At 48.1% G+C, this 23,787-nt stretch overlaps 3 protein-coding genes across 13 annotated transcripts in view; 2 read left to right on the top strand and 1 right to left on the bottom strand.

Annotated features, from left to right (window-relative positions):
- The window catches only part of LOC142659041 (uncharacterized), a 36,167-nt gene extending 16,678 nt beyond the window's left edge, over window positions 1-19,489 (top strand). For 3 of the 4 annotated variants that reach the window (XM_075834741.1, XM_075834742.1, XM_075834740.1), the window contains exons 7-18: window positions 1,187-1,383; window positions 2,333-2,411; window positions 6,802-6,983; window positions 7,682-8,383; window positions 12,174-12,365; window positions 12,440-12,500; window positions 12,601-12,747; window positions 13,473-13,693; window positions 14,719-14,792; window positions 14,975-15,172; window positions 15,995-16,106; window positions 17,030-19,489. In XM_075834741.1, the coding sequence (XP_075690856.1) occupies window positions 1,187-1,383; window positions 2,333-2,411; window positions 6,802-6,983; window positions 7,682-8,383; window positions 12,174-12,365; window positions 12,440-12,500; window positions 12,601-12,747; window positions 13,473-13,693; window positions 14,719-14,792; window positions 14,975-15,172; window positions 15,995-16,106; window positions 17,030-17,156 (2,292 nt within the window). In that variant the 3' untranslated portion in view covers window positions 17,157-19,489. The remainder of the gene's footprint in view (window positions 1-1,186; window positions 1,384-2,332; window positions 2,412-6,801; window positions 6,984-7,681; window positions 8,384-12,173; window positions 12,366-12,439; window positions 12,501-12,600; window positions 12,748-13,472; window positions 13,694-14,718; window positions 14,793-14,974; window positions 15,173-15,994; window positions 16,107-17,029) is intronic. The other variant, XM_075834744.1, reaches the window with a different exon arrangement.
- COQ4 (coenzyme Q4) lies at window positions 18,515-23,306 on the bottom strand. Of its 3 annotated transcripts, none has more exons than XM_075834745.1 (7): window positions 22,856-23,300; window positions 22,395-22,628; window positions 21,599-21,695; window positions 21,194-21,296; window positions 20,589-20,718; window positions 20,414-20,507; window positions 18,515-18,930 (listed from the first exon to the last, which is right to left on the bottom strand). In XM_075834745.1, exons 1-7 carry the CDS (start codon window positions 22,926-22,928, stop codon window positions 18,771-18,773), a joined length of 891 nt encoding a protein of 296 aa, XP_075690860.1. In that variant the 5' UTR covers window positions 22,929-23,300; the 3' UTR covers window positions 18,515-18,770. The 3 variants fall into 3 exon arrangements, with proteins under 3 accessions (XP_075690860.1, XP_075690861.1, XP_075690862.1); XM_075834746.1 differs by having other exon boundaries at window positions 22,440-22,628; window positions 22,856-23,293; XM_075834747.1 differs by lacking the exon at window positions 20,414-20,507 and having other exon boundaries at window positions 20,555-20,718; window positions 22,856-23,306.
- A 160-nt stretch (window positions 23,307-23,466) lies between these two features.
- EDF1 (endothelial differentiation related factor 1) overlaps window positions 23,467-23,787 on the top strand; it is a 70,499-nt gene continuing 70,178 nt past the window's right edge. For 4 of the 6 annotated variants that reach the window (XM_075834750.1, XM_075834754.1, XM_075834752.1 and 1 more), the window contains exon 1: window positions 23,468-23,630. In XM_075834750.1, the coding sequence (XP_075690865.1) occupies window positions 23,553-23,630 (78 nt within the window). In that variant the 5' untranslated portion in view covers window positions 23,468-23,552. Of the gene's footprint in view, window positions 23,631-23,787 lie in introns of all 6 variants that reach the window. The other 2 variants (XM_075834749.1, XM_075834755.1) reach the window with 2 other exon arrangements.

Raw genomic sequence — 23,787 nt, 5'->3', positions numbered from 1 at the left:
CAGGGCGCCATTGTCCGGTCACCCCCAGCTGTCAGGGCGCCATTGTTCTGCCATTGCCTAGTGTCAGGGTCCCTTTGTCAGGTCAATCTCAACTGTCAGGGTGCCATTGTAATGCCATTCCCAAGTGTCAGGGTGCCAGTGTCTGGTCACCCGCGACTGTCACGGTAACAATGTCCGGTCCCCCTCAACTGTAAGGGTGCCATTGCTCTGCCATTCCTTAGTGTCAGGGCGCCATTGTCTGCTCACCCTCAACTGTCAGGGCGCCATTGTCTGCTCACCCTCAACTGTCAGGGCGCCATTGTCCGGTCATCTTCAGCTGTCAGGGCGCCATTGTCCGGTCACCCCCAGCTGTCAGGGCGCCATTGTTCTGCCATTGCCTAGTGTCAGGGTCCCTTTGTCAGGTCAATCTCAACTGTCAGGGTGCCATTGTACTGCCATTCCCAAGTGTCAGGGTGCCAGTGTCTGGTCACCCGCAACTGTCACGGTAACAATGTCCAGTCCCCCTCAACTGTAAAGGTGCCATTGCTCTGCCATTCCTTAGTGTCAGGGTGCCATTGTCCGCTCACCCTCAACTGTCAGGGCGCCATTATCCGGTCACCCTCAGCTGTCAGGGCGCCATTGTCCGCTCACCCTCAACTGTCAGGGCGCCATTGTCTGCTCACCCTCAACTGTCAGGGCGCCATTGTCCGGTCACCCTCAACTGTCAGGGCGCCATTGTCCGGTCACCCTCAGCTGTCAGGGTGCCATTGTCCGCTCACCCTCAACTGTCAGGGCGCCATTGCCCGATCACCCTCAGCTGTCAGGGCGCCATTGCCCGGTCACCCTCAGCTGTCAGGGCGCCATTGCCCGGTCACCCTCAGCTGTCAGGGCGCCATTGCCCGGTCTCCCTCAGCTGTCAGGGCGCCATTGCCCGGTCACCCTCAGCTGTCAGGGAGCCATTGTCCGGTCACCCTCAGCTGTCAGGGCGCCATTGTCCGGTCACTCCCAACTGTCAGGCTGCCATTGTTCTGCCATTCTCAAGTGTTATGGTGTCATTGCCCTGTCACCCCCAAGTGTCTAGGTATCATTGTGAAGTCTCCCCTAAACGTCAGGATCTCCATGCTGCTTGTACCCTCAGGAGTAGATTAGCCCCCGCTACCTCTGTATGAAGTATATTCTGTACTCATGTCTTCCCTGATAAGTCTAGATCTGTGCTCTGGAGGCAATGATGTCTGGAGGAGATGCGGGTGGAAGTAGAAATGCTTGCTTCGCCCTCACGTGCCTTGCAACAAGCCAAGCCGGCCACCAGCACGTCCTGAAGAGCCACCACTTCCCGCAGGTCCTCGAGTCGCTCTGCCGCCTCCTGCAGTCCAGTGAGCAGGACTCTTGCTGGTTCGCTGCCATGTAAGTTCTTGAGTTTCCCTTTGTTTTTCTAATATTTGGGTTTGTCAGATGGTTTAAGTTTCACTTCACAAAGGCACGTACCTGAATGATTCCATTTTTCAAATGTTGAAATGTTTAATTGCTGATTCTCTGACTCCAAGGCCTGGAATGAATCTGATCATGAAAACCTAGGTGGTAGGAACCCTTAAATAATTGTCCAGGTCCTGGGAGACTATACAGATATTCAACAAGATTTACCAACCAGACAGAAAATTAAAGGGGAACTCTAGCTTAAAGGAATTCTTCACCTGTAGTTTTTTAAAAATCTGGTGATTTAGCGATAAACCCATCATCGCATGCAGGTTTAGGTTCAGATTTGCCGCCGAAACCGGTTGCGATCCGCAACAATGCATGTGAATGTCGTATTATGCACCACAGATTTTCGATGTAGCTAATCTGCCCACGAATCCGTGGCAGAAATCGGAGTTTCGGCTGCAGGTTTCCGCCGTGGATTATCCTGATAGGACAAATGAATAGTTGAAATCCTGCCCGGCTTTCTTGACCCTTCTCTTAATAATCTGAGATGGACTGGTTGCTAGGGACTCCCTGCTTGACAACCCCGTTGATAAGACCGTGGTTGTTTGGTGATGTTTCTCTAGAAACCAGACTGACAGACACGAGATGTTCGGCTCAAAGCTCAAACTTTAGTATCAAATCAGATTTTTTTTAAAATATATTTGGGTGGAGAATCTTTTATGTCAGGCGATCACGTCAGTAGAGGTTTGTAATATGAGACCCCCATCATTACCAAGTGCCACAGACCCTTCATTCTCAGAAAAGCACCCACATTTTTTTTGAACCTGCTCAATGTCAATACCACTTGGTCACCAGGACTTGGACATGACTTGTTGGCTCATAGATTCAGCGAACGCTCTGACAGATTTTCACAAACATTATTCTTTCTTTCTAGAACTGTTAAGGGAATATCCAAGTTTCCTTTAGGAGTCGTGAAACTACGTCAGCACCCAACGCTTGAGGCTATCCTTAAAGTAAGTGTCCAGTAATCGCCCCTATAATGCCGTCTGTGCTTGAGGTTTAGTGTTGTATAAATGAGAACTTGTCACAGTACCGTTCCCTTCATTACAGCTAAACCAAAGGGCACGACTGCACCCAATAAACAGCATCCTAATATGCCCACTAGGGCACTAGAAATTGGCTTGTCACACCTGCTCCTCCTCTCTGTGAGCATTCTCAGCCTATCAACAGGGTGGAGTGGGGTCACATGACACCTACTAAGCAGGAAGTGACACCTACTAAGCAGGAAGTGACATACTACTAAGCAGGAAGTGACATACTAAGGAGGAAGTGACATACTACTAAGCAGGAAGTGACACACTACTGAGCAGGAAGTGACACTACTGAGCAGGAAGTGACACACTACTAAGCAGGAAGTGACACTACTGAGCAGGAAGTGACACACTACTGAGCAGGAAGTGACACACTACTAAGCAGGAAGTGACATACTACTAAGCAGGAAGTGACACACTACTAAGCAGGAAGTGACACACTACTAAGCAGGAACTGACACACTACTAAGCAGGAAGTGACATACTAAGCAGGAAGTGACATACTAAGGAGGAAGTGACACACTACTAAGCAGGAAGTGACACACTACTAAGAAGGAAGTGACATACTACTAAGCAGGAAGTGACACACTACTAAGCAGGAAGTGACACACTACTGAGAAGGAAGTGACACACTACTAAGCAGGAAGTGACACTACTGAGCAGGAAGTGACACACTACTGAGCAGGAAGTGACACACTACTAAGCAGGAAGTGACATACTACTAAGCAGGAAGTGACACACTACTAAGCAGGAAGTGACACACTACTAAGCAGGAACTGACACACTACTAAGCAGGAAGTGACATACTACTAAGCAGGAAGTGACATACTAAGGAGGAAGTGACACACTACTAAGCAGGAAGTGACACACTACTAAGAAGGAAGTGACATACTACTAAGCAGGAAGTGACACACTACTAAGCAGGAAGTGACACACTACTGAGCAGGAAGTGACACACTACTAAGCAGGAAGTGACACTACTGAGCAGGAAGTGACACACTACTAAGCAGGAAGTGACATACTACTAAGCAGGAAGTGACACACTACTAAGCAGGAAGTGACACACTACTAAGCAGGAACTGACACACTACTAAGCAGGAAGTGACATACTACTAAGCAGGAAGTGACATACTAAGGAAGAAGTGACACACTACTAAGCAGGAAGTGACACACTACTAAGAAGGAAGTGACATACTACTAAGCAGGAAGTGACACACTACTAAGCAGGAAGTGACACACTACTAAGCAGAAAGTGACACACTGCTAAGCAGGAAGTGACATACTACTAAGCAGGAAGTGACACACTACTAAGCAGGAAGTAACACACTACTAAGCAGGAAGTGACACACTATTAAGCAGGAAGTGACACACTATTAAGCAGGAAGAGACATATTTTAAAGGAGTCAGGGGGAGCTGGATATGGTTGGCATTGGGTAATATTGCACCCATTACTGCTGCTTTGGATGGGCATTGTGCAAATTTCCCCTTCTATCAAGCCAGTTTCCCTAAAAATTCCATACAGAAATCCTTATCATACCCTCACAGTTTTCAGCAGAAGTAACGAGTCCTTATCATTAATTAATCACAATATGACAATTTGCAGCTGACTTAACAAGGAATGACCCCCATCCCCCGCCCGCCGCTGTAGGGGCACTTTGTCCTCAAACAAATGTATTTCATGTCATCGCTCAATGTCGTACACGACACATTCACTGTTGTCTTTCTGGAGAGTCTTTAGACCTCCGTATCCCTCGTCTCCATGGAGACCCCCCAATAAATACTTTACTGGTAACGGTGCGGTCACCAAGAATTCTTGATAGGGCAGCGATGAGTTTAATGGTGGACTTGTTACCATGGAGAAGATTGTCATGGCTATTTCAAGAGAAAAGACAATAATATCAGCACATTTCTAGTGACCAGGTCAATAAAACTGGTTGCTTGCAGTGCATTTTTAATCCATTCCACTTCTTGTTTTTTCCCAAAATATCTCAGTTTTTATATTATATATATATATATTATTATATTTTTATTTTATTTATTTAACGTTTTTTTTTTTACCATAACTTATGCCTATTATGCCTATTAAGTCATTAGGGCAGAAGACAAGATGGGGAATTATGGGGCTTCCACTTTAAATCGTATGTTTACGTTGGTATTAGGAAACGGTAGCAATCCCTGACACAGGACCCCACACGAGGATGGTGCTGTAACGAGGAAGACACAGTATAGTTCAATGAAACAAGACATACTCAGGCTGGGACACTTGTCTTGGCGGTTACAGTCTCTGCAGGGCACATGGCTTGGCGGTTACAGTCTCTGTAGGGCACATGGCTTGGCGGTTACAGTCTCTGTAGGACACTTGGCTTAGTGGTCGCAGTCTCTGTAGGACACTTGGATGGTGGTTACAGTCTCTGTAGGGCACTTGGCTTGGCAGTCACAGTCTCTGTAGGGCACTTGGCTTGGCAGTTACCGTCTCTATAGGGAACTTAGCTTGGCAGTTAAAATCTCTGTAGGGCACATGGTTTGGTGGTTACAGTTTCTGTAGGACACATGGTTTGGTGGTTACAGTCTCTGTAGGACACATGGTTTGGTGGTTACAGTCTCTGTAGGACTCTTGGCTTGGCGGTTACAGTCTCTGCAGGACACTTGGCTTGGCATTTATAGTCTCTGTAGGACACTTGGCTTTGCATTTACAGTTTGTGTAGGGCACTTGGCTTGGCGGTTACCGTCTCTATATGACATTGGGTGGTTACAGTCTCTGTAGGACACTTGGCTTAGTGGTCGCAGTCTCTGTAGGACACTTGGATGGTGGTTACAGTCTCTGTAGGGCACTTGGCTTGGCAGTCACAGTCTCTGTAGGGCACTTGGCTTGGCAGTTACCGTCTCTATAGGGAACTTAGCTTGGCAGTTAAAAACTCTGTAGGGCACATGGTTTGGTGGTTACAGTTTCTGTAGGACACATGGTTTGGTGGTTACAGTTTCTGTAGGACACATGGTTTGGTGGTTACAGTCTCTGTAGGACTCTTGGCTTGGCGGTTACAGTCTCTGCAGGACACTTGGCTTGGCATTTATAGTCTCTGTAGGACACTTGGCTTTGCATTTACAGTTTGTGTAGGGCACTTGGCTTGGCGGTTACCGTCTCTATATGGGATTTGGTGGTTACAGTCTCTATAGGGCACTTAGCTTGGCAGTTAAAATCTCTGTAGGTCACTTAGCTTGGCGGTTTAAATTTTTGTAGGACACTTGGCAGTTGCAGTCTTTGTAGGACACTTGGCAGTTGCAGTCTCTGTAGGGCACTTGGCTTGGCAGTTACAGTCTATGTAGGGCACTTGGTTGGTGGTCAGAGTCTCTGTAGGGCACTTAGCTTGTTGGTTACTGTCTCTGTAGGGGGCTTGGCTTGGCGGTTACCGTCTCTGTAGAGCACTTGGCTTGGTGGTTACCGTCTCTGTAGGGCACTTAGCTTGGAGGTTACTGTCTCTGGTCCTTGGTCACACATGCGGCAGGGGCGACTAGGCTTTCACCCGTCCTTAGGATCTACACAGTGCCTCTTCCAGTAACGGAGCACTCTTCCAGAAAGACCCAACATACACCACAGTCCGGTTAGTGTCCGAAACAGCTCCTCAGGAGACACAGGTTTTGCCTATCCAGCTGGCATGGCCCAATCCTCCTCACAGACCTCCTCCGTTTCTTTGCCACCATGTCCGTCCCGTGCATGACGTCACTCGCACCTGACAGACTCTCTACGCTCTCCTATCTCAGTCCACACATTGCCCACTAGCTGCACCACAACACCTCATGTATAGTCTGGCTTCATCCTTGCACAGAGCCCATGCAGCACCGTTCTACTGCGCCCACATACCAGCCCACCGTGCCCACCGTGCCCACCTGTAAACATCACAACATACCTTAAAGGCACAGTACCTGTGAATGAAAACATGTTAGAATGTCACAACGCAACGCCAGTTACTTCACTGAGACATCAACAGTGCACAGCGACCGAAGGACAATTCAGGTACAAGACTATATAAAAGTTCCGAACATTGTCCGAGTCCACTTATACGGCAGCGCCCCAGAGCCAGGCAGCGCCCCAGAGCCAAGCAGCGGCAGGGAAATCAAATACCTCAAAATGTCTCTGCAAATTTGTCAACAGAATGCAGGGAAGCCATAGCTTTGTATTCCCTGCATCATCCATGCTGTCACTAAAGGAGAAATCCCAATGATAGAGATACAGTATATTGGGAATTGCCATTTAAGCGCTTGCTTCTGAATATCGCAGCAATTGTACATTATTCTTATGTAGTTGTGTCTCCAGCAGAACATCGCAGCATCACATACAGCTGGAGATGAACTGCTACAAGAGGTGGAGGTCACGTTACAGAACCTCCAGCGTCTCGCCCAACCTGCTCCTCCCACAGCAAAGATCCTGGAGTCCGGTTCCGCAATGGTGGCCTGGAAGGAACATAGACCACACAGCGGCCTTACGGTCACTTACAGGTCAGCAATTCCTTAAAGGTAAACTCCACATTTGAACAAGATTTTGCAGTTTAATTCTACATGTTGAGTAACTTCGCAACTTGCTTTTCTTATCTTGTACTGACTTTGATTTATAACATGCGATATACTCCAGTCGCATCCAAAGCTGCATTCACATTTCCACTGGTTTCGTGTTTAATCATAGTGCAGTGCATTGTGGGAGCTTTGATCATGGAGCTAAGATGTTTGAAACACGTTTGGAGTCAAATAAACCAAAGACAGTCTAGATAGACAGCAGAATCGTCTCATTCTCTTTGGCTGTAACTAGAGAAGAACAAGAATCAGTACTTTCCTTGTGTTTGTACTGATTGTGATCATTTTTGCACTCCAAGCCAAAATAACAATTCCGTCATGAGACTAACCGTTTAGTTCTTGGCATCTGATCGGCCACTATGGACTGCATTGAACAATTTTGAATGCAGCTCTGGATGTGACTAATGTATAATAAGTGATATAACCCAAAATAAGTAGCTTTTGCAAAGCGACTCGATATTTTATGTGTATTTAAACCGAAAAATATTGCAAAAACTGGGGGTTACACCCCCCTATAGAGTAAAGAAAGTCTCACAACTCGCTCCAAACCTCCCTGTCCTCTACACACAGCCAAAGCAGCAATAAAGTTCTACCCATAGTTCACGCGTTCATCTCTCTGTCCGCAGTCTGTACGATGGCGACCATCTCCTTTACCGTGGAAACTCCTTCTCCTATGTTATACCTCACTGCAAGCCTGGTCGTCATCATCTTAAAGTGGTAATGGAGACTGAAGGAGACCGTAGCCCAGCCAGCGCCATCACCCTGGTGACGGTGGAGGAGCCGTTGCCCAGCTGCCCCACAGACTTCCAAGCGGCAGGTCGTACAGCGACAAAGGTGAAGTTATCCTGGAACCCCCCGGCCGACCCCAGTACAAGTATTAAATATGTGGTGTATAAAGAGGACGCCCTCGTGGAGACCACATCCGACCTGTACTGTATGGTGGGCGGCCTATCCCCTTCCACTAGTTACACCTTCAGCGTATGTTCCTGTAACTCCAGGGGCCACAGTCCTAGAGTCTCCGTGGTCACCAGAACAATGGACAGAGGAGACCACGCTCCGGACAGACTCACAGTCTACGTCATTGGACGAAGCGAATTGTTCATCACTTGGGAGGTGCCCAAAGATCCGATCGGCAGGTTCTTCAATTACGAACTGAGCTTGAATGGGAATTCTGTCTATCTGGGGACCGAGCGTTCTTACACAGCCCGTCGCCTTACACCCGGCACTGAGTATACCTATACTGTCTGCGCCATCACCAGCGAAGGCCGCTTCGAGAGTCGCCCGGTCACCAAGCGCACCGCCAGGGACGAATACAGCAACCTTAACAAGTACGTATCCATCCACAAGAAAAAAAACATCCTGATTACGTCCATCCGACACGGCTGCACAGCTTGTTAGGGTATGTTCCCACCAAATTTTTTGACGTGGAAACCGCGCCGCAAAACTCGCCAAATACCGGCCGAAAATGCCTCCCATTGATTTCAATGGGAGGCGGAGGTGGTTTTCTCCCGCGAGTGCTAAAACCGGCTCGCGGGAGAAAGAAGGGACATGCCGTATCTTTGCACGGTTACGCCTCTGACCTCCCATTGACATCAATGGGAGGCAGAGAAAGCGTATTTCGCGGCGTTTTATTCCCGCGGCGCTCAATGGCCGAATAACGCCGCGAAAATCGACCTGCAGGCAGAGGAAAAACTTCCAAATGGAATTTTGAGGCAGATTTTCCGCCTGCGATTCACACGGCTAATTTTCGGCCGTTTTTCGGGCCGTAAACAGCGGACAAAACGGCCTGAATATCGGAAGCAGAACGCCTACAAACATCTGCCCATTCAATGGGAAAAATGGAGTTCTGTTACGACGGGGCGTTTTTTTTACGCGGACATTTTGAAAAACGGCTGGGTAGAAGGACGGCCGCAAAAAAGAAGTGCTTGTCACTTCTTGAGCCGTTTTTCATTGACTCTATAGAAAAAAAAAGCTCCAAAAACGGCCGTAAAAAACGCGAGTTTGCTTAAAAACGTCTGATATTTGAAGCTGTTTTCGCTTGAAAACAGCTCCGTATTTTCAGACGTTTTTTGCGAAGAGTGTGAACATACCCTTAGGGCATGACCACACATGGCGGAATTCCTCCGCAACTGTCCGCATCAATGCCGCACCTAATCCGGGTTGCGGATTACGGCTGCGGATCTGCACAAAATGTGCAGAAAATTGATGCGGACTAGCTGCTGCGGACTGCGGGAAAAGTGCTTCCCTTCTCCCTATTCAGTGCAGGATAGAGAGAAGGGACAGCACTTTCCCTAGTGAAAGTAAAAGAAATTCATACTTACCGCCCGTTGTCTTTATGACGCGTCCCTCCTTCGGCATCCAGCCCGACCTCCCTGGATGACGCGCCAGTCCATGTGACCGCTGCAGCCTGTGCTTGGCCTGTGATTGGCTGCAGCCGTCACTTACTCTGAAACGTCATCCTGGGAGGCCGGACTGGAGACAGAAACAGGGAGTTCTCGTTAAGTATGAACTTATATGTTTTTTTACAGATACATGTATATTGAGATCGGTAGTCACTGTCCCGGGTGCAGAAACAGTTACTGCCGATCGCTTAACTCTTTCAGCACCCTGGACAGTGACTATTTACTGACGTCTCCTAGCAACGCTCCCGTCATTACGGGAGCCCCATTGACTTCCTCAGTCTGGCTGTAGACCTAGAAATACATAGGTCCAGCCAGAATGAAGAAATGTCAAGTAAAAAAAGCAAGACGCATCCGCAGCACACATGACATGTGCATGACAGCTGCGGACTTCATTGCGGAACTTTGAATCTCCATTGAAGTCAATGGAGAAATTCCGCCATGAGTCCGCCACTGCTCCGCAACAGACAGAGCATGCTGCGGACACCAAATTCCGCTCCGCAGCCTATGCTCCGCAGCGGAATTGTACGCATCGTGTAAACGAACACTGCGAAATTAAAGTGAAAGTCAATGTAGAAACGGCTCCGCTGCGGATTAACGCTGCGGAGTGTCCGCAGCGGAATTTAAGTGCAATTCCGCCATGTGTGAACCCGCCCTTACTGTGTATCAGGGCGCTGTTTTTCAACGAACCCTGCACCTGTGTCAGCAGGATATGATCAGGACAGATTTTCAAGCCTCTGCATGTAAACCCTGTTTTCATTCATTGACAGCAAGCAGAGATCATGAAACACTAAATATATTAGAAAGTTGCAGAAGTTTTTATCATACAATAATTCCATTTTTTTTTCTTTTTATATAAAACCGGAGTTAGTCGCCTTTAGCCAACAATGACCATTTTTGAGGCCCATTTTTTCGATGACATCACATTATTGTCCCTCCGTATTCTTATGTCAATTACTATTTACCGCTACTCCGGTTTCCAGTAAGAATTTGGTCGTCTGTAATCTGATTGAATATAATCCTCTCGCATCCGCTTTAAGATTAAGTCTCTATAAAACACGTGAGGATTAAACAGCGATCTGGAAATGATCCCTGCGTTCTTATACCGCCATTTATGCAGATTGATAGTTACTACAGGACGTTTGTGGAGAAACTGCAGCACTCAATGTCCAGCTAGGTTTACCCATTTGCAGTAAATCCATCATCTGTATTCACTTTGTTAGTTTCCACTGGAAACCGTCAACAAGCAGGCTATCCGCTATTGGTAGAACTCACTGTAACTAATTGTGGTTGTAAATGATACAGGAGAACGTGGCTCAGAAACACATTAATATTTGACGACACGAACAGGCGAATACGCTCATTAATATACGAATACTCAATCCCGCAAAACAAATAGCGGTTGCGTTTTTTTGCGGCAGGTCCGCAGCTATCCCGCCCGCAAAAAACGCAACTCAGAATTTTTTTAAAAAAAATCATACTTACCCAGAAGTCTGTGTTCCTCCCTCCAGCGCGGCCCCCTGGGATGACACTTCATCCCATGTGACCACTGCAGCCAATCACAGGCTGTAACGGCAGTCACATGGGATGAAACACTATCCCAGGAGGCCGGCCTGGGTGACGTCAGAGGTCCGGCCTCCTGGGATGCCGTTTCAGGCAATCACCGGCCCCAGGAGGCCGACCGGCTATGAGGCCGGCAAGTGCTGCAGTTTTCCGCAACAGACATTCCGGGCGAAAAACTGCACCACAGTTTGGCGTGGTTTTTGCCCGGAATACCCTGCAGTGCACGGGGCGGATACGCTGCGTGATTTTACGCAGATTATCCGCCCCGTGTGAACTCAGCCTTACGCGTTTATTATAGACACATCAGAAGAACGAGGCTACATGCACACGTTGCGTATTTTGCTGCGGAAAATATGAACCAAAACCGCAGCAATACGCAGGAAATTCCCGCCTTTTTACGTTTTGACGCGTATTTTTTGGCGCATTTTCATTCTGCGGATTTTGGATGCGATTTTCCTCAGCACAAGGCATATACAATTCGCAGGCGGAAACGCAAGATAAATTGACATGCGGTGCGGATTTTAAAATCTGCGCCGCATGTCAATTTACGTGCAGAAAAATACCGCAGCGTGGACACGAGATTTCCTGAAATCTCATTGACTTTGCTGGTACTGTATTACGCTGCGGTTTTGCCGCACGCAAATACACGCGGCAAAACCGCACGTAATACGCATCGCGTGCATTGACCCTTAGGGCTGGTCCACACTTTGCGGAATTGCTGCAGAAAATATCTGCAGCAATTGCGCAGAAACTACCAGGATTTCCGCTGTGGATTTTGCTGTGTTTTTCGCAATGGTGACGTCTCCTCTGAAAAGCGCGGTACGAAAAAAAACGCACCGCAGGTCAATTCCTGGTTGGAAATTTTACGCAGCGTGTGGATGGGATTTGTTAAATCTCCGCTACTTTATTCTGATGCGTATTTTCCATCCGCAATTCCGTTATGTGTGGACGAGCCCTAATAGATCTGTCAACAGCAACTTGCAGATGGTTTCCATGTATCAACCAAATAATATTCTCTATTCAAAAGTAAAAATAGACTAAACACAATGGCAAACTTTAGTGAAGATCAAACGGCGGGATTTCACATTTGCGGACGATAGAGACAGTGAAAGGGGAAGCTTCACGTTAACCTATTCCTATCTGGACAATTTGATAGAAACCAAACCGGGGGCAATCGCCACACGGCCAGTTCACCTACCACGGAGGCAACGGATCAAAGCGAGAGGCCGCCCCGGACTGAGCCATCGAGGAGAAATTCCCTCACTAAAAGCCAGAGCGTGCGGCTAGTCATGAGCCGACAGACGAACAAGTCAAAAAGAGACAACAAAGTCCTCTCCACCAGAACACGGTACGTGACAATAATAATGAGACGGCCCATGTAACAACTACAGGGATCTATAATCTATTCCTCTCTCTATCTAGGAGAGACTCCGTCCTATCCTGGATGGCAGAATCCGGCGACAGCCAATCATCGCCAACCAAGGTAAAGGCGCAGACTCCGCAAAATGGGAAATCCGCTGTAAAGAGGGGCGACCATGTCTTCCATTATCACTCATTCATTTTTTTTTATTTGGTTTGACCAGCCCTCCTTACCCAGCGATGAAACCCCAGGCCAGACGAGCAAAAACCTCCCCAAAAAAGAAAGCAGGAGACGCCTCGAACAGACTGAAAACACCTATGAAAAGAAGCCGGAGCTGTCCCCAGGGGGGGATCCCGAGGTCCCGCTAAAGGTATCACATGGAAAACCTCTGATCCGGTTCTTTCCAACACAACGTACAGACAAATACCAACTTTAATTTATGTATCTTATACTCCAGTCACATCCAAAGCTGCATTCAGAATTCTGCAGTGGCCACGCATTTTACTGCAGTCTTGCCGATTCCATGTTCTGTTAATTAGTATCCTGGGTGGTGTAGTCCTTACACCAGGCGCTCTTTAGTAGCAACTCCCAGAATGCATTGCAACAGAGCATCTCGTTTCACGAAAACTTCGCTTAGCTGTTTGATTTTTATTTTATTTTTTATTTTAGCAGAACTGTGAATGCAGCTTTGGATGTGACAGGAGTCTAAAACCTGATATGTATGTCAATTTGTACGAGCGAGGTATTTGCAAAGTTATTTGAACGTTTTGTTTACAATTTAACGTACATAAAAGCAGCTCAACTACACGCAAGGATAGGCGCTCCATACAAATTTTGGAATTAATAGGGTTGTCCAGGATTAGAAAAAAAATTCTCCAAAAAACAGCGCCACATCTGTCCCCAGGTTGCGTGTGGTATTGCAGCTCAACCCTTATGCAATACAATGGCGCTCAGCTCCATGCCAGACGCGACCCATTAGGTGGAGCGCTGTTTCAGGTAAAAAGCAGCCATGTTTTTCTAATCCTATACAACCCCTTTAAACACGGCTGAATTTGGGTCATCGCCATTCACGCAATTTTTATTTATTTTTTTCAGCCGTCAAAGCAGATTCCATTGAAGACCCCGGACGCCTGCGCACAGTCCACACAGCCCTGTTTATCACCCGACGCCAAAAAAACACCTAGCGCATTGGGTTTACGGCTGACGCCGATCGCCTCGCTGTGCAGTCTGGAGCCGGAGTATTTGCTGACCAGCAGAACCAAGACGGAGAGTGAACCTATCAGGCGGGCACACCAGGATGGGCACATACAACCAAGGTAGTTTGGCACTTTAATATAACATATCCACCGTGTATAGAATACCAGTGACTTCGCTCTTGGGGTTGCAGAGGCCACAATCAGGCCCCAACAATTTGGGGGCTCACAGTCTATTTAGGATTATTAGAAGGTGGGTCGCCATGTTGTAATCCTGATACATTTCAGGCGGGGTGGAGGGAGTCGCTATAACATGGGACGCCCAAACTACTCTTTGTAACCTCATAAATGGGAAAAGCTAGACCCGACTTTGCATCCTGTGGTCCATTGGACTCCCAGCAGGCACTGACTGCTTACATTCTGAGAGTTGTAGTTCCACTTTTGTTGACGAACCCCTTATCCTCTGCCTGTGACCTGAGCCTTGGATGCTGCCTGTGTGGACTTCTTACCCCTCCCTTAGGCCTCATGCATACGGCCGTGCCCGTAATCACGGCCTGCGATTGCGAACCCGGCTGGCCGACGACGGACGCATTTTCGTGCCATGCTCCCATACAAAGGATGGGAGCATGGCCCATAAAATCCGAAAAGTAGGACATGCTCCATAATCTTTGGCACGGACACCGTTCCGTATCGCTATGGAAAGGTGTCCGCGGCCAATAGAACCGGGCGGGTCGGTTATTGCGGATCATATTGCGGTCCGCAATTACAGAGTTTTTTTTACGGTCGTGTGCATGGGGCCTTAGGACGAACTTAGGCCCCATGCACACGACCGTAAAAATCGTCCGTAATTGCGGTCCACAATTACGGACCCATTCACTTCTATTGACCACGGACACCTTCCCGTATATTTGCGGGGAGGTGTCCGGGCCGTAGAAGTATAGAGTAGATAGGACATGGCCGTTCTTTTGCTTTTTACGGGCGCTAAAAATGCGAGTGTCTGTCCGTGGCCGGCCGTGCCCATCGTGGGCTCGGTCATGTGCATGCAGCCATACTGGGATCTGTAGTTCTTCAGTTAGTATTGCTTCTATGGTTGAATCCAAAGGTATTCAGGTACTAAATCTTTCCCAAAACGTCTTCCTTATACCCAGCCTTCCGCAGGAGTGTCCCAGGGTGTCGGATAAAGACAAAGGATCAACTCCCAAGAAGTTACAGCCGGTCCGAGGTGAGCACGTCCGCAAATATCTACTCCGTTGTTCAAGGGGAGCTCGCCACCAGGATCGCCGTGGGATACGGTATCCATATAAGCACCTAGAATCCGCCCAAAAATCGTAACGACTGATTGACCAAATGGTAATGGATTGGAACAAATACGCTGATTTCTCATTGAATTGTCGCTCTTGGCAGATCCCATCCTACGGTACAGACACCGGAGCCTGAAGGTCAACGCTTGGGACTTCACCGAAGCTTTAGCGAATGGAGAGAAAAAAATGTGCACGTTTTCTAGCGCGTGTCCCTTGACTCCGACTGAAGAAGCCCTGTCCAACCTGTCTACCGTGTCCAAGAGCCTGACACGCAGAGACGGCCTCCTATCCCGCGGTCCCGGTGAGACATGACGCCACGTTTGTTCTCGTTCTGAAGTACGAACTCCCTTCACGGCGATGGGAAAATTCAACTTGAGACTTACCGTATTTATCTTACTTCTATGCCAGGATCTGATTGCTTGAAGTTACAGGCCCAAACCCTGAGGCTGCACTACTGAAAGGTTCTGATGACATCATGTCGCCTTCTGTCAGGGGCAGTGTGGTGACGGAGACCTTATGTGAATCCAAATCACCAAATACATCAATGTTCTTACATATACGCACACAGAATTGGTGATTTGGAGCCGCAGAAGGTCTCCGTGATCTGCCCTGTACCTGACAGAAATCAGAAGGGGACATATTGTGGTTCTGGAACAACCACAGGTTGGAGACCGCTGATCCTACAGTCTTGGAAACCGCTAAACAAGACACTAAAGGCCGTATTAAACCGGCCGATGCAACGAGCGCCGATCAACGAGACAGTTTGTCAATCGGCGCTCGCTTGCTCCTGGCACACGGAACTATGGGGCTCCCATAATTACGGGTGGCTACGTGTGTGCACCCGTAATTCCGGGGAGCGTTGCTAGGCGACGTCAGGGGATTTCAATTTTTGAAGCGAAGCAGAGAAAATGGCGTCTGAGCGATCATGTGACCCTTTTAAGGGGTTTGGACAGGATTGTGATGTCATTTCCAGCCCCCCTTTTCTTACGGGTCCATAAATACGGGTGGAATACGGGTTACAAACGCGTGACAAAGGACCCGTATTTACGGGAGGGAAAAAATACAGTCGTGTGCATGGGGCCTAAACGGGCATCCTAACTATTACATATATCCTTCTCTACAGGTCACCTTGATGGCAGACGTCATTCTTGGTCCCACCTCCGTACTGAACTGTCAACTCTCCAGGGCCTAAAAAGCACAGAAGCAAAGTCAGTAGAATCACTTCGAGGGCAGAGGTAGGAGAAACAAGACCCCTGAGAAATCCTTCCTGCCAATCTCCTCAGACACCGCTCCTCACCTCCGGGAAAGCCAGTGACAACCGCCCCGCACACATTTGGTCACTCCCCTCACCACAATTTTGCCATTACCCCGGAGAGGCCCGTGCCCAGTCTAGGAGTCGATCCGGCCATATTAATTATAGAATAAGGTGCAGGGACCCTTTAATGGGGTATTCCCAGAATCAAGAACGATCACCTATCCATAGGATAGATGATAATCATCTGATTGCTGGGGGTCCTACCGATTAACAAGAACAGGGGTCCTGCTCACTGCTCAACCACAGTGCGGACATTGAATGGAGTGGCGGTTGAGCACGCGCGCTGCTGCTCCATTCAAAGTCTAAGGCCCTGTTCACACAGTTTTTTGGCGCAGTTTTTGACACAGGGCCTAATGTGATGACGGAAACAGCCGAGTACAGTGCTCAGCTGTTTCTGTCAGTCCCACAGACATTAGATAGAGCGGCAGGCGCATACTCAACTGCCGCTCCGTCAAGCTCCTCCTCACTGCAGGGGGTGTCATGAGGAGGAACGGGAGATCAGGACCCCTGTCCTTGCGATCGGTGAGGGTCCCAGCGCTTAGAAAACGATCACCTATCCTGTGGAAAGGTAATAATTGTCGATTCCGGTACAACCCCCTTTACAAGACAGGACAGTCTTACAAAAATTCTTGAATATCAATTCTCAGGAGAAATGGGGCGGGGCCTCCGAAACATTGCGTCCTCCGATGAGGGGCGTATAGTCAGGGGGCCGCAGCCGTTCGCTACAACACTCTGCCGGGGACGAGGTCTGTGGTTTCCTGGTGATTTCGTTCATATATTGCAGGCGTTCGAAAAATACGTTTAAAGCGCATAAATCAGAAAATTTTCGTTTTTTCTTTCCAGGCGCAAAGGATCTTTATCTGGAATTCTTCAGAAGGAGGTTTATGTCCTAATTGGAGAGTCCGGGGTGACGTTCAGACTTCCACCTGCCCCCATCAGCATCCCCCGGAGAGTCCGGCCGCACCACTGACTGTAAGCTCCGCGGGCTAGAACCAGCCTCGCCCACTCACCTATAATTTCATAGTACGTCACTGTAACCCAACCCAACACTTATCACATCAATGGAAAGGAGCCGTGTATTCAGCCGGTGTCATGTTTGGTGCCACGAGCTGCTGCAACCTGTTATTACAGGAGAAAAGGCGACTCAGGAGCGCGGTAACGGCTGCAATAGCCCTGCCCGTGTGCGCAGGAGGGACTCAAGGGGGGCTCCAACAGGAAGATTTAAAATCTGAGCGAGCAATTTAACCCCTCAAGGCTGTGACTCCTCTTTCCTAGGCTCCTGAGTGGCAAACTTGACTACTTACGTAGCATAATGGGAGCGACGTATCATATGGATAGTGTTCAACCATTACCATCTTATAACGTCCCCATTGTAGTAAATAATAATGTATCACTGATCAGAGCAGATGGCAGCCACTAAGCCTGGCAGAATAGAGAGTTCAAGCCGAGAACGGATTACAGGGCAGGATGTTTAGCGGAGGATTCCACAATTGTGCACTCCCTCCTGCTGAAGATTGACAGGTGTCATGTATGCGAGCTGCCACTAGAGGGCACTACTGATGTACAGGAACAATCCCATAATAATGAGCGCTTCGTTATTAGCATGCGGTTAAAGGGGATCTGTCACTAGTTTAGTAATGCCCTAATAGGCGCCGTCACACCGATAATGAAAATTGGGTGCCAAAATGTTTTATTTTTTTTAAAGTTATGAGCTTATTTCTAAATATGTAAATGAGGCAATACTAGACAAGTGGGAGGTAACAGCAGCGGTTCTCCTGAGGTGGCGCTACCTCCCAGCCTCTGCCGCTGTCCTATCAGCATGAAGCTGCTTCACACAGTGTGAGAGACTGAGGCTGGAGGGAAGGGGGATCACTTCAAATAGCCATATCTCCGGCTGTGGACCACCTAGAACAGCGGCTCTGGTGGCATATGAAAGAGGAGATTCTAATCTTTCATATGGATCGCAGTTCTAGCTGTGACACAACCAGAGATATCACCAGTTGAAAACAGTCGGGAATGGAAGCCGTATACTATATGATCACGCTGTGTTGTTGGGCCGGGAAGGGGGAGAAGCTGGATGCTGATTGGACAGCGGCATACAGAAACCATTACACCTCCTATTTGGCTATTAGAGCCACATTAGCATATTTAGAAAAAAATAACTCAGTAGTTTTCAGCATCAGAGCGCCTATTAGATTAGTCAGGAGACGGGGCGTTGAAGTAAAGTAGTGGCAGATCCTTAATCCAAACTAAACGGCCGTTCCCAGTGTAGGAGACACGAGCGTCACTATGAATAACACCCCAGAAGACAAAGAGAACTACAAAGACAACAATCACCCAAAGAACTTTAATACCGAAAAATATTTATTTCCTTAATTACAGAATTTCCTCCAAATTAAATACAAAATACGATTTACGACGACATTTTCCGGACAATCAACTTCTCTTCGTCAGAATTTAATCGCTGGAGATAAACCTGTTAATCACAGCCTGGAGTGATATTCCTACATTACCCAGACTGCATTGCAGTCATGCAGGAGCGGTGCCCCGGATCAGGGGTGTCCCATTATAACACGGGAGAGGTTTACACCTTGATCGTGGGGGAGGGCAGGATCCCGATCTCCTCTCTCAATGACACCACCGTCTGCTCCCATCGCTTCTCGTAGTAAATATTAAGGACGCAGCGGGCGTTGCTCCCGCTCCGCACGGCCCAAGGAACCAGCTCAATCACTTTCTTATTCCTCCTGACAAGAAAAAACAAAAACCACCACTGCTGCAGTGCAAAAAATCATTGAATAGCGGCAGAGATCACTGAGCGGTCTACAACGTCTCTGCATCGGCTAGTCATCGCGGTTTACAAGGTCGTGAATAAAGCGCAATCATCCCGTAATCCAGAAAGTTTAATAATCCGGCACTCGTAACTATTATAACAGGGTTCTACTGTACTTTGTTTCACATTGAGGCTGAAACCCTGATCAGACTGAATACTTTTCACAGCTGAGCGTTTGTTACAATTGTATCCCGTCTAGACCATCCTCTGTGAGAAACCGCCTGGACTCCAGACTAAACTTTTACCTGCACTGATACATTGCAACAAACCTGGGGGAGGAGAAAGATTTGTGCTGCTGAGGTGTTTAGCTCACATAGGCTTGTCTGGACTGGATACAATTGTAACAAACCCTCAGCTGTGAGAAATATTAGGACAGGTTTGCAGACTCTGGACATAAACAAGAATATTTCCACTCACTGACAGCAAGCCGAGGTTTTGAGAAGGATTAGGAATTAAAATTCTTTAGACGATGATTACGCTTCATGTACATAAGACTGGAAACCCCTTTAAACTGTCACTTAAAGGGGCCCTACGCTATTTCTAGAGTAAAGCTATGTGAAGGTCATCCCTATAGGGACAAGGACCTTTGAGTGAATATTGGTTTTGTACGGCGTTGTGGATGAGGTCGGTGCCATTTACAATAGCAGATAAGTCAGTACATGCAATGAATCTACAGTACAAACTATTGTAAGAATATGGGGATTAGAGGGTAACTAAACTTTTATAGAACTTTTGATATATCAGTCACATGTCAGAAGTTTTGTTCAGTGGGGGTCCGAGCAACGAGACCCCCACCAGTCACTAAAACAAAGCGGCAGAAGAGCTCGGTCAGCAACGTGCCGCTTGGTTTCTGATCGGCTATCCTCGGAGCGGTGTACACTTTCTATTAAAGGGGTTGTCCAGTCCCTAAAAAAAAAAATAAAAAAAAAATGGCCTAACATCAGGGTAGGCCATGAATAGCTGATAGGTTGGGGTCCGACTCCTGGGACCCCCGCCGATCAGCTGTTTTGCAGCGCTCGTACGAGAGCGGCTTCCCCTTCATTTGTATTCACTCAGTGAATCGCCGACACGGATGTAGCGCTGCACCCCCTTCAAAACAGCTGATCGGTGGGGGTCCCGGGAGTCATACCCCGACCCATCAGCTATTCATGGCAATCAATTTTTAGGGACTGTACAGCCCCTTTAAGCTTGTGCACCGCTCCAAGGATAGCCAATCAGAAACGAAGCAGCACAGCGCTCACCCGAGCACTCGTTTTAACAGTCGGTGGGGGTCTCGGATCCAGACATGTCACAAGTTTTTTTTTTTTAAAGCGGAGTCCCCCTTTAACTGCGGCATTAAGACGACGGCAGAATCTTCATCGATATGACGACCCCTCCGCCATACTGTCTGCTCCTACCTGGCACTGAGGCGGAGGGGGCCAAACACCGCTCCCAGCATGCACATGGGCAGCCCGGTCTGCACAGCTTCAAACCACTTTACTACAACCTCCCCTGAAAGGAGAAAGAAAAACCTGGATGAATGGCGGTCAATGCTTCACCTGCCTCCTATGGACCGCAAGTCCGTGCCCTCACCCAGCATGGTAGTTGGCATTCCCAGCAAGGTGTGCATGAGGTCATGGACTTCTCGATATCGCTGCGCCACATACGCCAGCTCCTGATCATCAACAAACTTCACCGGCATGCGGGTGTCAGGCGTAACGTGCTGCGGCGAACACACAATATTCATTAGAGGGAACAAGAAGAAAAAACATCTATTAGGTTGCAAGTGCTTTGGATGTGACTGGAGTAGAACACACGAATGTGCAAAGACACTCAACATGATCAGTAGTTGAAGGGGTCTTCCCATCTAATATGGTTATGGCATATGCTATAACATTATTAAATCGGCAGGGGTCTAACACCTGGGACCCCCGCCAATCAGGAGAACTAGGCACCCACTGTGCAGGGAATTGCCACAAGCCCCATTGACTTGAATCGTGGTTCCTTGTATGGCAGGTGGCGGTGTGCGCAGGAAATCCGTAAAGGAGCAGCAACGCTCAACGAGCACTGCGGCTTCATCATTCTGGGGGATCGGTGGAGGTCCCAGCAGTGAGACCCCCCCCCCCCCCCCGATCAGTAAGAGTTGGAATATCCCATATCACACCTGTAAACGGTTGTAAAAGTGACAGTACGCTTACATTGACATCCAAGAATCTGATGTATTCTCTGCCGAACGTCCCGTCAGGCAACTCTCTAAACCTCTCAATGTCCAGATTAGACATGCAGATACGGGGGCGCTCACTGGAGAGGAAAAAGGTGACAAACAATCCCCAATATGCCATTTTATACATCGAAATTCTGCTGCCGAAGACTTAGGCTGGCAGACACGCCGGTAACGCTCTGCTGCACGGCTTAATGGGGCATGTAGCCTTTTCCATGTAACACTATTGTAGACTTTCTGGTGCTAGCACTTCATCTTCCAGAACGCACCACAACATAGTATGCCATGGAGAATTGTGAACGCAGCTCTGGATGTGACTGGAGTATAAGCGGAGAGAAAAAAAAAATGGAAGTAATCTGCACGTTTGGCTGAAATAACTCACTGTAGGATCTGCGCCCCCTCTGGGTCTTGGCTCATTTTCTCACGCAGGCTCCGCAGGGCCAGGGTACCGGTGGTTTCCCCCAGAACGGCAATCATATCTGGAGATTAGAAATCTTCTTACAATTCTCCCACTTGAAATCTAAAAGCAAAACTGAATTGGAAACTTTGATACTGATACTTTTAAGACAAGTGGGAATTATCCTGGCGGAGAACATTTGTGGTCCCATTTATAAGGTCATTGACCTCTATAGTGGGAACCCCAAAAATCCAAAGTGAATGCACTCAATGGATGGTCTATAAACCCTTTAAAGGGTATGAACACTTTTAGAAACTATTGTTTTTATTTCTCCAATGCATCTAACAAAAAAAAAAAAACCTCTTCAATATGCCCCTACGGTTGTGTATACAGCTACTATGCAGATCTATGTGTCTCCATGGTAACAGACTACAACAAACCCTGTGTAGTCTGATCCTGCCGTCATACTCTATCCGACCCCTTCTTGCTAATTTTGGAAGTCAGATTAAACTTAGTATGACTCCAGGATCAGACTACACAGGGTTTGTTTGTAGTCTGTAACCATGGAGACACATAGCTCTGCATAGGAGCTGTAGGCAAAACCGTAGCAGATATTTAAGAAAAACTATATGTAAAGTTGCTTCATCTTTGTTTTAGATGCATCGGAGCAGCTGCTCCTCCTAGTATGTCCTGACCACAACATGTTGGGAGTTGCAGTTTAACAGATGGAGACCACTGTATTGCAGCAGTAAATAATAATGGATTGCACCGGCGGACGTACAGGAGCCGTCGTGATGACTGTTCATGTGATCAGGCAGGATCGTACCATGTCTGTAGGGGTCATATAAGGACATAAACGCTGAGCCGGCGGACAGCAGCAACTTCTGCAGCGTGTTGGTGGGAATATGATGCGGGTACAGGGCACGTGGCGCAGTAATCTGGGCAATGAGGTCCGGATCTCCCCGTGGAGCCTCCTCTGGGGCGTTATAGGCCTGGATAGAGACGTACCGGAAGCCTGTCAGAAAATACATCAATATGAGAACACGCGTATACGCGGACAGCGTCACATGACATACAGATCTATAGGGACCTCCGGGTCACATGACTCAGTCACATCAAGCACGCGATCACCGCTTATGCTTCATTCATTCATTTCGTGATAGGCGGAAATTTTGAATAAAACATGTAGACATAAAATACAGCGGTGTGCCCAGGGTCAGCCTGAAGGTTATGGAGACTTGCCTGAGAAGAGAGTAGGAACAGCAGCTCTCAGGTTCCTCCATGCATGGGGCAGCAGTAACCCCCTCACCAACATCCCCACTCCCTCTCTACAACTTCTGGAGCACGCTGGGATTTGTAGTACAGCAGCAGTAACGATTACACTGCCTTACTACGGCAAGCGGCGAGGGACATCGCACAAGTAAGACTTATGATACCGCGCCACCTAGCGAGCAGTCCAGGAAATGCACCCATGCTTGATCAAAATTGCAACAACGAGACAGGCACACATTACTCCGGGTTACATCAGTGTCAGACGTCCTGGTTCTGCTTGGTCTTCCAAAGGTTGTTGTATACGTGTTTCTTCCATCAGCTAATAGATCAGGAGTGTCATAGCAACAAGTCAGCTTTATCAGGCAGGTCGTCACATTCTATCCAATCAGCACTTACAAACCGACAACCAATCAACGCATAGCGTTCTGGGCCAATCTATCCAATTAACGTCTTCCTTGGTACGAAGCCCCAGCCTTTCCAGATCTTTCCTCAGGTTTTAACCAATGAGGAAGCTAGGCGATATTCCACCAATCAGCGCTTTTATGAGACTGATTGATGGCTGTTGTAACTAATGAGGAGGCCGAGGAGGCGGGCTTTGGAGGGCGGGCCTTCGTCACGTAGTATTGGGAATTTTTAGTGAAGCGTCTGGTGAGGTAAAAGACGAGACATGGCTGAGAGTGACTGGGACACCGTGACTGTGCTGAGGAAGAAGGGCCCGACCGCCGCGCAGGCCAAGTCCAAGCAGGTAAAGTATGCTGAGGCCTTGGAGGGGGCGTGAGAACGTTACCGCAGACACTGCTGAGGAGAAATCTCGTCCATGTTCGTGTTACTTTACTTTATCTACCAGATGTGGGTAAAGTCCGGGACTACGACTCTCAGCAGGTCTCTCATTAGCAACTGTT

The sequence above is a fragment of the Rhinoderma darwinii genome, chromosome 8 (assembly GCF_050947455.1).
Source record: "Rhinoderma darwinii isolate aRhiDar2 chromosome 8, aRhiDar2.hap1, whole genome shotgun sequence".
NCBI classification, from domain to species: domain Eukaryota; kingdom Metazoa; phylum Chordata; class Amphibia; order Anura; family Rhinodermatidae; genus Rhinoderma; species Rhinoderma darwinii.
The sequence above is the reverse complement of the archived record's forward strand: the minus strand, read 5'-3'. Positions and strand labels throughout refer to the sequence as shown.